The sequence below is a fragment of the Pleurodeles waltl genome, chromosome 4_1 (genome assembly GCF_031143425.1).
Source record: "Pleurodeles waltl isolate 20211129_DDA chromosome 4_1, aPleWal1.hap1.20221129, whole genome shotgun sequence".
NCBI lineage: Eukaryota > Metazoa > Chordata > Amphibia > Caudata > Salamandridae > Pleurodeles > Pleurodeles waltl.
In genome coordinates this window covers 340,181,677-340,195,482 of record NC_090442.1, presented here as the reverse complement: position 1 = coordinate 340,195,482, position 13,806 = coordinate 340,181,677, and the positions used below count along the sequence as shown (strand labels likewise).

General features: G+C 40.5%; 1 protein-coding gene across 1 annotated transcript in view; it reads left to right on the top strand.

Annotated features, from left to right (window-relative positions):
• Positions 1 to 13,806, top strand: part of SLC15A5 (solute carrier family 15 member 5) — a 379,306-nt gene that overhangs the window by 342,901 nt on the left and 22,599 nt on the right. Inside the window, exon 7 of the mRNA XM_069230056.1 lies at positions 9,854 to 9,985. Coding sequence (XP_069086157.1) covers positions 9,854 to 9,985 — 132 coding nt within the window. The remainder of the gene's footprint in view (positions 1 to 9,853; positions 9,986 to 13,806) is intronic.

Genomic DNA, 13,806 nt, shown 5'->3' with positions numbered 1-13,806 from the left:
ACCCGAAAGATAGGTGACCGATCATCGGCACCGAAAAAGGGCATGCATGTGGCGAAGTCATCCGACTCCGGTCGAGATACCGCCACACAGCAATCTCGGGCCCGAGACACTGGCCCCGAACAGATTCAGCACCGAGACAGTGGCACCGAAATGGTTCAGCACCGGGAAACCACGACGCCGAAAATAAAGAAGGTTGCCTCAGAGCCCAAAAAGGCGACCGAAAAGATTTCGATTCCAAAACATCCAGCCTCGGAACCGAAAACAGGTTCCTACACAGAGGAACAGGGATTGTCCTCCCAAATGCAAGGACATAAGTTCGGAGAGGAACTTCAATCTGTTGAGCCAGACTACACTCAAAGAAGGCTCCACATTCAAAAAGACACAGGGAAGATAAGCACTCTTCCCCCAATTAAGATGAAAAGAAGACTTGCCTTTCAAGAAAAGGACAAGCAGCCACAGGCAAAGGTGGCAAGACAAACAACTCCACCACCATCTCCACCACCATCAATGCACACATCACCGGTAGCCACTCCACCACTGATGCAATCTCCGACTCATACTGCAATGAGTCAAGATGATCCTGATGCATGGGACCTTTATGATGCTCCTGTATCAGATAACAGCCCAGAATGTTACCCTACAAGGCCGTCGCCACCTGAAGACAGTACATCCTACACGCAGGTGGTCTCAAGGGAAGCTGCGTTTCATAACGTCACCTTGCATTCAGAACCAATTGAGGATGACTTTTTATTTAATACACTCTCCTCCACTCATAGCCAATACCAAAGCTTACCTATGCTCCCAGGAATTCTAAAACATTCAAAGCCATAACTCCAAGGGTGGAAAAAAAGTATAAGCCACCACCAACAGACCCTGTTTATATTACGCAGCAATTAACACCAGATTCTGTGGTTGTTGGGGCAGCTCGCAAGAGTGCAAACTCTCATACCTCGGGAGATGCACCACCTCCAGACAAGGAGAGTCGCAAATTCGATGCTGCAGGTAAAAGAGTTGCAGCACAAGCAGCAAACCAATGGCGTATTGCCAATTCACAAGCACTTTTGTCAAGATACGATAGAGCTCATTCGGACGAAATGCAGCATTTCATAGAACACTTACCCAAAGAGTTCCAGAAAAGGGCACAACAAGTGGTAGAAGAAGGACAAAGTATCTCCAATAATCAGATACGGTCATCAATGGATGCAGCAGATACAGCTGCAAGGACAGTAAATACTGCAATAACAATAAGGAGACACGCATGGTTGCGTACGTCAGGATTCAAGCCGGAAATACAACAAGCCGTGCTGAATATGCCCTTTAATGAACAGCAGTTGTTTGGGCAGGAAGTCAACACAGCTATTGAAAAACTCAAAAAAGATACTGATACCGCAAAAGCCATGGGCGCACTCTACTCCCCGCAAAGCAGAGGCACATTTCGCAAAACACCATTTAGGGGAGGATTTCGAGGTCAACCTACAAAGGCCACAACCTCACAAGCAAGGCCCACTTATCAAAGCCAATACCAGCGGGGCAATACAGAGGGGCACAATTCCCAAAAAATAGAGGGAAGTTCCAAAGCCCCAAAACCCCTCAAAACAAACAGTGACTTCCAAGTCACACATCCCCAACACATAACACCTGTGGGGGGGAGACTAAGACAATTTTACAAACATTGGGAGGAGATAACAACAGACACTTGGTTACTGGCAATTATCCAGCATGGTTATTGCATAGAATTTCTCAAATTCCCTCCAAACGTGCCACTGAAAACACACAATATGTCAAAACAACATATAGATCTTCTAGGACTAGAAGTTCAGGCATTACTACTAAAAGAAGCAATAGAATTAGTACCAGAACACCAGAAAGGAACAAGAGTTTACTCTCTGTACTTTCTCATACCCAAAAAAGACAAGACTCTGAGACCTATATTAGATCTCCGAACATTAAATACCTACATCAAATCAGATCACTTTCACATGGTGACATTACAAGACGTAATCCCACTACTCAAACCACAAGACTACATGACAACACTAGACCTAAAGGATGCATATTTCCATATACCGATACATCCTTCACACAGAAAGTACTTTAAGGTTTGTATTCCAAGGAACATATTACCAATTCAAGTTGTTGCCATTCGGAATAACAACTGCGCCAAGAGTTTTTACAAAGTGCCTTGCAGTCGTAGCTGCACATATCAGAAGGCAGCAAATACATGTGTTCCCGTACCTAGACGATTGGTTAATCAAAACCAACACTCTAGAAAGGTGTTCACAACAAACAAAGTATGTCATAGAAACCCTACACAAACTAGGTTTCTCAATCAACTACACAAAGTCACACCTTCTGCCGTGTCAAACACAGCAATACTTAGGGGCGACAATCAACACAGCAAAAGGGATTGCTACTCCAAGTCCACAAAGGGTTCAGCCATTTCACAATGTAATACAGGCCATGTATCCAAATCAAAAAACACAAGTCAAAAAGGTGATGAAACTCCTAGGCATGATGTCCTCATGCATAGCCATTGTCCCAAACGCAAGGTTGCACTTGCGGCCCTTACAACAGTGCCTAGCATCACAGTGGTCACAGGCACAGGGTCAAATTCTAGATCTGGTGTTGGTAGACCGCCAAACATACACCTCGCTTCAATGGTGGAACAGTATAAATTTAAACCAAGGGCGGCCTTTCCAAGACCCAGTGCCACAATACGTAATAACAACAGATGCCTCCATGATAGGGTGGGGAGCACACCTCAATCAATACAGCATCCAAGGACAATGGGACACTCACCAAAAACAGTTTCACATAAATCACTTAGAACTATTGGCAGTATTTCTAGCGCTGAAAGCATTTCAACCCATAATAAGCTACAAACACATTCTTGTCAAGACAGACAACATGACAACGATGTATAACCTAAACAAACAGGGAGGCACACACTCAACACAGTTGTGTCTCCTGGCACAGAAAATATGGCATTGGGCGATTCACAACCACATTCGCCTAATAGCACAATTTATTCCAGGAATTCAGAACCAGCTAGCGGACAATCTTTCTCGGGATCACCAACAGATCCACGAATGGGAGATTCACCCCCAAATACTGAATACTTACTTCCAGAGTTGGGGAACGCCACTAATAGATCTATTTGCAACAAAGGAAAACGCAAAATGCCAAAACTTCGCATCCAGGTACCCACAAGATCAGTCTCAGGGCAATGCGTTATGGATGAGTTGGTCAGGGATATTTGCTTACGCTTTTCCCCCTCTCCCACTCCTTCCATATCTAGTAAACAAGCTGAGTCAAAACAAACTCAAACTCATACTAATAGCACCGACATGGGCAAGGCAACCTTGGTACACAACACCACTAGACCTCTCAGTAGTGCCTCATGTCAAACTACCAAACATACCAGATCTGTTAACGCAACACAAACAACAGATCAAACACCCAAATCCAGCATCGCTGAATCTAGCAATCTGGCTCCTGAAGTCCTAGAGTTCGGACATTTAGACCTTACACAGGAATGTATGGAGGTCATAAAACAAGCTAGGAAACCTACCACTAGACATTGCTATGCAAATAAGTGGAAAAGATTTGTTTATTACTGCCACAATAATCAAATTCAACCCTTACACGCATCTGCCAAAGACATCGTAGGATACTTACTACATTTGCAAAAATCAAAGCTAGCTTTTTCTTCCATTAAAATACATCTTACAGCAATTTCACCTTACCTGCAAATTACGCACTCAACTTCTCTATTTAAAATACCAGTCATAAAAGCATTTATGGAAGGTCTAAAGAGAATTATACCACCAAGAACACCACCAGTTCCTTCATGGAACCTCAACATTGTCTTAACATGACTCATGGGTCCACCTTTTGAGCCCATGCACTCTTGTGAAATTCAATACTTAACATGGAAAGTTGCATTTTTAATTGCCATCACATCTTTAAGAAGAGTAAGTGAGATTCAAGCATTTACCATACAAGAACCATTTATTCAGATACACAAGCATAAAGTAGTTCTACGAACAAATCCTAAATTTTTACCAAAAGTCATATCACAAGTTCCACTTAAATCAAACAGTAGAATTACCAGTGTTCTTCCCACAGCCAGACTCTGTGGCTGAAAGAGCACTACATGCATTGGACATCAAAAGAGCGTTAATGTACTACATTGACAGAACAAAACTAATTCGCAAAACAAAACAATTATTTATTGCTTTCCAAAAACCTCATACAGGAAATCCAATTTCTAAGCAAGGCATTGCTAGATGGATAGTTAAGTGCATTCAAACCTGTTATCTTAAAGCTAAAAGAGAACTGCCTATTACACCAAAGGCACACTCAACTAGAAAGAAAGGTGCTACCATGGCCTTTCTAGGAAATATTCCAATGACAGAAATATGTAAGGCAGCTACATGGTCTACGCCTCATACATTTACCAAACACTACTGTGTAGATGTGCTAACAACACAGCAAGCCACAGTAGGCCAAGCAGTACTACGAACATTGTTTCAGACAACTTCAACTCCTACAGGCTGAACCACCGCTTTTGGGGAGATAACTGCTTACTAGTCTATGCACAGCATGTGTATCTGCAGCTACACATGCCACTGAACGGAAAATGTCACTTACCCAGTGTACATCTGTTCGTGGCATTAGTCGCTGCAGATTCACATGCGCCCACCCGCCTCCCCGGGAGCCTGTAGCCGTTTAGAAGTTGATCTTGAACATCTGTATATTTGTAAATATATATATTACTTTAAATTACATTATGTACATACGTATTCACTCCATTGCATGGGCACTATTACTAGCATATACAACTCCTACCTCACCCTCTGCGGGGGAAAACAATCTAGGATGGAGTCGACGCCCATGCGCAATGGAGCCGAAATGGGAGTAGTCCCTCGATCTCGTGACTCGAAAAGACTTCTTCGAAGAAAAACAACTTGTAACACTCCGAGCCCAACACCAGATGGCGGGATGTGCACAGCATGTGAATCTGCAGCGACTAATGCCACGAACAGATGTACACTGGGTAAGTGACATTTTCCATATATATATATATATATATATATATTTATATTTATATAAAACCAAATTAATGTTATATTTCTATGCACTGTTTATGACTTCACATTACATCACTCATTTATGTCATCACCGAGGTAAAAAATGTCAATACTTCTCCTGTCAATCACTAACTGTTGCAACTTACTAGGAGGGATCACATTCAAAGATATTTCAGCATTCAGAATTTTAAGAAGGGTATATTTAAACAGAAGTTTGGGTCAGTAAGCTGAATGTTTGTTGCTGGCAAATGTAATGATCTGAAGGCCATGGGTGCAAATCCTGACAGATTTCCATATTCCTCTGGTTGGTAAATTAAGTGCCATGAATTGGGTAACAGCCACATCTGATATTTAGAGCACTTAGCAACAACAGAAGTCTGAAATACAACAGAGGATATAATCATATTACCAAATAGCATGTAAATTGCATTTCATTGGTTGAGAAGTCCCTTCATTTACACTAGGCAATTTTCATGCTCTGAAAGCAGATTTACTTTTGTCTTTTACATAAGTAAATCATTACATAAGTAAATCATTGGCTATTTCCTCCGAGAATGAGTGATTATTCACCAACCAGTGAATGCCTCATCACACTGAAATGCACACAATCTGCGCTATGAAAAGATTTACTCACAAGTAAATTTGCGCTGGTATTGTCAAGACAAATAACAAGCTTTGATGCACCCACATATTTCAATAAAGAAAGCAAAACTATTCCAGTAATACTGATTTAAATCAGGATTGGTTTATTTTATTTATAAATTCATCACAATCCCCAGTGACACATGTTTCACAGTTGGACTAAGTGCCTTTTTAAAGATGAGAAGCCAGTGAAGCAGCAAACTGAGACAAATCTTTTGTTCGAGTTGACCTTTAGTCAGTTCTGAGCAGTCAAGAAGCCAAGACTGTGAGACAATTGCAAAAATTATCTCCATTCACACAATTGACTGTGTGTTGTCAACAAAATACCTGAACGAGAAACATAAGTGTGTATCACTTTGACCCGAAGAGCCACATGTACATTAAACAGAGTGAGGTTTAATCATGAATCTTGAGGAAGTCCACTGGAACGCATTTCTGAGAATGAGATTAACAGCACCATACAGGAAGGCTTTTTTTCTTTGAGTGGAGGTATACCAATCCCGTGTCTTTCTTCGACCACTGCTGCCTGAAACCTGGAAATCAGCTTTGTATGGTACACAGTGTCAAAGATCACTGATAGGCCTAGCTGAATAATAGTGTCAGTACCACCCTAGTTCAAAATTATCTGCAGCTCATTCAGTACAGCTACTATAGCAAATTAAGTGCTATGATGTCGTCACAATTCAGTATGGGCTGCACCTAAGGGAGAATTTTCCTGAATCAACAAAGAAAGCTGTTTGTTACCTTCTCATCTAGTTAGCTATCTTAGCTTCAAAGGGAAGAAGGGATATAGGACAATAATTGCTTGGAGTTAAACAATTGGCAGAATGATTTTCTTAGGAAAATAATGACCTTAGCTGGCTTCCATGTTTCCAGCCATTAGAATATGTAGCAAGGTCAAAGGACAGATTGATTAGGTCACAACATTTAATAAGGCATAGATCTCCATCTACCTATAAACATTCAGTGGGTAAGGATCTTGGGGAAACTGGATTTTACTATTAAGGTTAGGTGAATAACCTAAAGGAGTAAGGGCCAGATGTAGCAAGCAGTTTTGCCCGTTCTGTGTCTATGGGAAAATGTGTTTGTACATATGGCCCTAAATTCTATCACACTGGTACAAAGAAAGCTTGTAGGGAGAAGTGATTATCAACGTCCTCCTCAAGTGGTCTCATAATGGTTGATGAATAAGGAGAACTAAAAGTGTCTCAAATTTGATAGATTTTAGACTGAAAACTCAGCTAAAGATTCACAAAGCTATATCAATGGAGTGATGCAATTCAAGCAGCCCATTAACAAAAATAAGCTCTCAAACTATTTCTTAGAGAATGTAGTTCATAGTGCTCTGTATAAATTGACATAACTATCCATCCTATCACACACACCTTTCATTGAAAGACAAATCAAATATATGCCAAAACAATTCTTATAAATGAGTTGTGTACACTGTCTCGTAAATGAAAATGTGAAAAGCGTTTATTAAGTTTTCAATACTAAAGCATAATGTATAAAACAGCACAAATATATATGTTCCATTACAGTAATTGAGTCTCATAGGTGACATGTTTATGCGAATTTCTGCTCTTAGAGTTTAGTGTCCTTAAGGTCTCTAATCACATTCTTAGATGCTACTCACAATTATACAGAATGATGCAGAAAAGGAGCCAAAGTTTCAATCTTAAAATGCTTGTGAACATAAGATCCTCCTCAGGACAATGGAGCTTTCTGCAAAATGGAAGGCTCAAGTCAGTAACACAAATCAGTATGTTGGCTGTCAGAGTACAGAGCTATCAGAGCACAGAAGGATATTAAAACGTACTTGGTGGTACTATATTTCTACAAGCCGTAATCAGAAAATCTAATGTGAACCACTTAAATGCCAACACGCCTAATAAAGTAGCAAGGAAGATCACAAACCCTGATAAATACTAAGGCTTGCCTGTGAAACAAACTTTTTCTTCCTGCCTACAAGGGAATGAATCCAGTTACCTGCTAACGGAGCAGCATCTGCGGTGTGTGTTTGTTCATCAATAATCTTAAAAACATCTTGCATCATGTTACACACAAAGGGAGTACAATAGGTAGAGTATGAACTTACATTTTGGGCCTGATTGCAACTTTGGAGGAAGGTGTTAATCCGTCCCAAAAATGACGGATATACCACCAGCCGTATTACGAGTCCATTATATCCTATGGATCTCGTAATACGGCTGGTGGTATATCCGTCACTTTTGGGACGGATTAACACCTCCTCCAGAGTTGTAATCAGGCCCTTTGTTTTTAAAGTTTTTCAATAATTTTAAATAACAGTCTCTAGACGTCTTGTACTATGAACACCTCTATGCTCTTTCATAGCCTTTAAAGGATGTTATGTAATTAAACAGCACTTACCAGTGGGCAGGAGGTGTACTCCACTGTGTGTTAAATGTTTTAGAGGAGCAATGTCTATGATTGCAGTAGCTATCAATTGATTAACAATGTTGGCACTGTAGTCAATATCCGATGAGAACACAGAAGACTGTTTTACTAGGATGAATGACAGGCTATTATAAATGATGTTACCAAGTTTGGCTCTAGAATCCTTAATGGATAGAAATTGAGAAAAGCTAGCGAATGCAGGGATGCTGAAGGTCTAAGTTATGGCCCTATGACCTGACAAGATCACAGGTTCATTATTAGTGAGCGTGATGAAACTGGGTGTGGACAAGGTAAGGTCTAAAATCAGCCCTGATATAAGGGTATAGGAGGGAACAATCTCTGTTAGGCCTAATGTGGCACAAGATTCACTTCTATATTTAGTAGCTGGATAAACTGGTAGATCTAAGTGGCAATACTTGATTGTGTGAATTTTGAATAGGCATGGTAAGCAAAAGAGAAGGATATCAGCCATAGCTACATCTGCGTCATAGTTTAGTGCCGATGTGCTTGCCATCAGCACAGCTATAGCACACCCACTAGGAACATTTGCAAGCTGAGTGCCCTGATATAGCTCCCTGTCATAGCAACAGCCAGAGGTAGTTGGTGAAAAGGTTCCAATGCAACTAACAACATGCTTTGCAGCTGTAGCACTCATAAATATAATGCCCATGAGCTCATGCGGCAACATTGAGCTGTCTAACTGTGAGCTACTACACTGGAAATACATTTTAATTACCAAAATTGTGGGGCACAAACTGGCAACAAAATTGTAACTAAAATAATAAAAAGTGCATAGCACTAAAAACAAAATAATAATGACATATGGGGTCAGGCTTCATCACAGTGGCGTAACAAAGTCCCTGCCAGCTCTACAGTGTGGGGGTACGTGAGCTCCAAGTTTTGCACAGAAAAGTAAATAGGTAAAGAATGGTTTTGTGTAGATTTGTGTCACTTTTGTGATGCAAACACAGCCCAAAGTCTTAGTAAATATACCCCATATGGTTTAGACTAAATTATATGCTGGTCAGAATAAAAGGTATATTCCATTTGTTTCTGATTCATCCACAGCCATGTGACAATAATTTCTAATTTGGTTATAATACATGCAGAGCTGGCAAAATGTCATTGGATTTGCCTATTTTGTCTAGCAAACCTGCAATCTACCTTCATACATAAGGGAATTAACAAAGGTTTTCGGGTGCGTGTCAACCATCAAATATGGTCAGATTGTCCATCTGCACTATTTAGAACCTATACACTGCTCTTTAGATAATATTCTAAACTCAAAATAACCCCCAGAGCCACAAATATTGTTCCCAATTAGCACAAGCACGGTCTACCAAGATAATGATTGAAGTTCATGTTCGTACCATGTTAATACATGAGTGTTTGTCCAGTTTAAGCAAATGTGTTCTAACCTGATTTCACTTGAATCGGTGTTCTGTTGCATTACCTTTAGGTTCTGTGTGAAATCCTCATGACTAAATGCAAACTAGAACGGGTTCTTAACAAGTTCTTAATTTAGGTTCCTAGGCTGTTAAGGAGAGAAAGATGCAAAGATATATTTTACAGGTCAAATATATTTCGTTTAGGGTTATAGGATATGTGCATTTCTTAAACTCAGTGAACTATAAGTAAGCTAACTGTGTTTTAATAAGATTGTGTATATAAATGCGTTCACTTTTCAATTTATTACAAAGGTGCAATGACAACTTTCCGGCGCGTACCAGGCAGAATACGAGGGATTTCAATGCATTTTCTCACTCTCTTTAATGGGGCCGGGTGTTTCTTTGGAGCGTTTATTATTCAGACGTCTTATGCGGCATCTAAAGGTAAGACCTCGTTTCTGATTTCAAAGCATGACTCTCTTTATATTGCAGCTGATGATAGTGTAATAATTTATGTGCAGATAGAATTTGGAATGGACGGTCAAAATTCAGATTTATTGTCAAGTCCGAAGGCGATCTCTTATCACCAATATGTTATGACATACAGCGAATAGAGAAAACATGGACTAGAGGAATTATGTGCTTCAAAATGAAGCATTTCCAGGGCTGAGTGTGCTGTTATGCGAAACACCATAACTAAAGAGCAAAACATTAAAGAAATAAAACGTTAAGATCCACCCTTTGTTTATTAAAAAAGACTATATTTATTGAACAAAAATGCATCCAAAAGGGTATGAATGAAATCAGGTGGTCTTATGTAAATGCAAAAGATAGAGTGATGATTACAAGGTGAAGAAGTATAAATAGGGAAAATTCAATCCATCAAGAACATTAATCCTTTATTCTAAATCGCCATCACGCAGCATCAACAGTGAAATAATTCATTTGAGGGGAAACACAGCGGAGGGTATTCATATGATGTCCACTGCCCCAGAGGACATCTCGCCTCAAAGTGGTTCCTGTCAATGCATTGAAAGTGTGTCGTACGGCTCCGTCAACATGATGGAGCCCTACAGCATACTTTCAATGTATTTTTTCAATTTTAAACAGAAGTTTGAAAGTCTCAAAGCTGGATTTTCTTTTTGAAAATTATAAAGCAAAAACTCCCCTCACTATGGGAGTTTTCTCCCATGGCATTGACGGTCATTGAAATTCTCTTACCATCACCTTTTGAATGGTGATAAGTGAAAGTAAAATTTTGCCATTCGTTCGCCCACACTAAATGGGGCAGGTGGAGAAATGGCAAAACGTCTGACAGTGCTTACTCCATTGGGCAGTCGAAAGTGAATGTCAGCAGCGTTGATAGAGTTGTCCCTGCCTCTTAGATACTGAAGGTCCGCTCTACTCTAAATGAGGCAGGTGAATCTTTAGTACGATGGAAAGGGTGCTCTGTTGCTGATGCTACAGCGTCCCCTTTCCACTGCAATCAGGCCGTATATCTTTTGTGAAAGGAAGTCAATAAGGATACGATTAAGAAATTACTAGAATTATGAAAATATATTAGTTATTTTACCAACAGGAGTGAGAAGCATTCAGACATACTATAGGTATTGTATTGTTTAGTACCCACGTCCAACTAAAAAAAGAAAATGTTTTCAACTTTTGTCAAAACCCAAATAAATTATTTTCAGTTTTGGAAAGAGTTGAATATTTTACTTTCTAACAGAGTTAAAGCAGTGAACATGAACTCAGTGGAGGAGAAGTACACCTCCTACCTTTAGTAGCAGACATTCCACTCCCCCTCAATCATACTCCCATCACTCTTCCTTTTCCTTATAAACTATAGGCCTCCTTCTATTAACCCTCAATTCTTAGGGGCATATTTACACAGAGGTGGTGCAGCGTGGTGCTGCGCCAAACTTGGCAGTGCCACACTGTGTTAATTCTGAAACGCAGGGATGCGCCATATTTACACAAATAGGGTGCACCCTTGTCTTTCCACTAGTGCTGGTGCTAAATTTAGGTGCCAGTGCCAATGCAGGCATCCTTGCACCATAGTGCAAGGGTGTCTGAGTTGAAGGGAATGATTGTTCATTTGCAGGAAAATATCCCTTCCTGCACATAAACAATTTACAATGGTGTTTTGTTACTTCCATGTGTGCTGCAGAATGAAGCACACACAGGAGTAGCAAATCGTGATTATTGAATGATTGTTTATGTGCACGAAGGAGCACCTTTCTGCACATAAACAATCATTGATGACGTTTTCCTCTTTCTATATGTGCTGCAGAGTGCAGCACGCATAGAAAACGCAAAAACAAGGAGAAATAAAAGTATTTCTCCTCATTGCACCATGCTAATGCCACCCCATGGGCTGCCATTAGTTTTTGGCGGTGCCACAGATTTACAAATTCTTGTAAATCTGGGGTAGCATCAAAAGCAATGGGTGTTGAGGTGGACCTACCACAGCAACACTCATTGCACGCCCCTCTACAGCAGAAAATTGTGTGGGGGGCCCATATTTATAAGGCGGCATTGAGCCACAGAGTAGCTTATTGCTGCCTTGTAAATATGGCACAGTGCCACAGGAGTGTCATGAAAAGTGACGCTCCAGTGGCACTAGAGACATGTAAATATGCCACAACGCAAAAAAAACATACACAGTTCCAATGAGGGATAAAGGAAAATCCCAAAAGAACACAAAGAGAGCGGTCCCTGTGGGTATGATCAAGTTGGAACAAGAGCTCTCACTTACCAGTTGGTGACATGCTTCATCATTGGGCTTTTGCTCCTCGTCAGGCCGGCGCTGCAATGCCTGACAGGCCCCTTATGGGGGCTCTTTGCCGGAGATCTTTTGATATAGAATTACCGGTTGATGAATGCTAGAATGTGGGATTGGTACAAAAAAACGTGCTGTTAAAAATGCCTAGAGGTATAAAAAGTAAGTATTTAATACAGATTAAACCTCTGTCATGATTAAAAAATAGTTATGTAGGGGGAAAGATTAGCTTCAATGCCTAATCAACCCTAATAAAAGGAATGTTTGTAAGATACAGTCCCTATAGTCAGAGAATGTGTGGAGTGCAAGTACAGAAATCCCTATACTGCCTCAAAAAAATAGGTCAACATGTTTCTCGCTTTTAAAGTCAATAAAGATCAATGCGATTCATCAGGACCAAACCTACCCAATCCTCATATTTCATATAGCCTATAGTTGGGCATCTCACAGGAACCTGAAAACAAAGAATGGAAAACATTTAACACAGTACGACAAGCAAAATTGTGTGCACTGTGAGATTGTGCGGAGGTTCGAAACACACTGGTGACTCTTCCCTTTCGGGATGTGCACCAATTGGTGAAACATAAACAAACATAATCCTCTTAATTTAGAGGAGACATCCTTACACTCTCTGTATTAAAGGATGGGCCCCATCGGGATAGCAAAAAGCTTCAGTGGTCCAAGCTGGTCTAAATATCTAAATATACATAGGATAGAAAAAGTCAAACGTAGCCCATCTCAAAACAGAATTCTCATGAATAAAGCAGATTGACAAATAACTGGTAGTCCAAACTTCTCACAAAATACAGTTTCGGGTGGTGAGAACACCCATCTTTTATGTTAGTCATATTGCACTTGTCACAAACCAAAACGTGGGGTAACAAAGATCTCATAAGCCCATCTAATGTTAAAGGTATAGAGAAAAAGAGGGGGGCGTGGCCCCGTGTCACAAGTTTTGAACACCACATCTAACTTTGACAGCTCCCACCAAGGGCATGGAATATAAACAATATAAACCTAGTTCCCTCCAAATTCATGCCGTCAAGTTTCATATAAACCCCACACAGGGAGTCAAAATCAAAGACTATGAATATGGACATAAGAGCTAAACTGCCATCCAATTTGATAGTGCTGCATCTGTTTTCAAGACAGCTCCCACCAAGGGATCGGTATCAGTATGGCTGAATACGGAGATAAATCTCCTATTTCGGAGTCGGCTAGAAAATACACAATGCCGACCTGAAGAAAGAAAAGAAAGGCCACTTACTTGCCAAGCGTGTATATAAACCCCACATAGGGAGTTAAAATCATACACTATGTATATGGACATAAGTGCTAAACTGCCATCCAATTTGGTAGCGCTGCATCTGTTTTCAAGACAGCTCCCACCGAGGGATCATTATATGTATGGCTCAATACGGAGATAAATCTCCTATGTCGGAGTCGGCTGGAAAATACACAACGCCGACCGACACCTACCCCTACT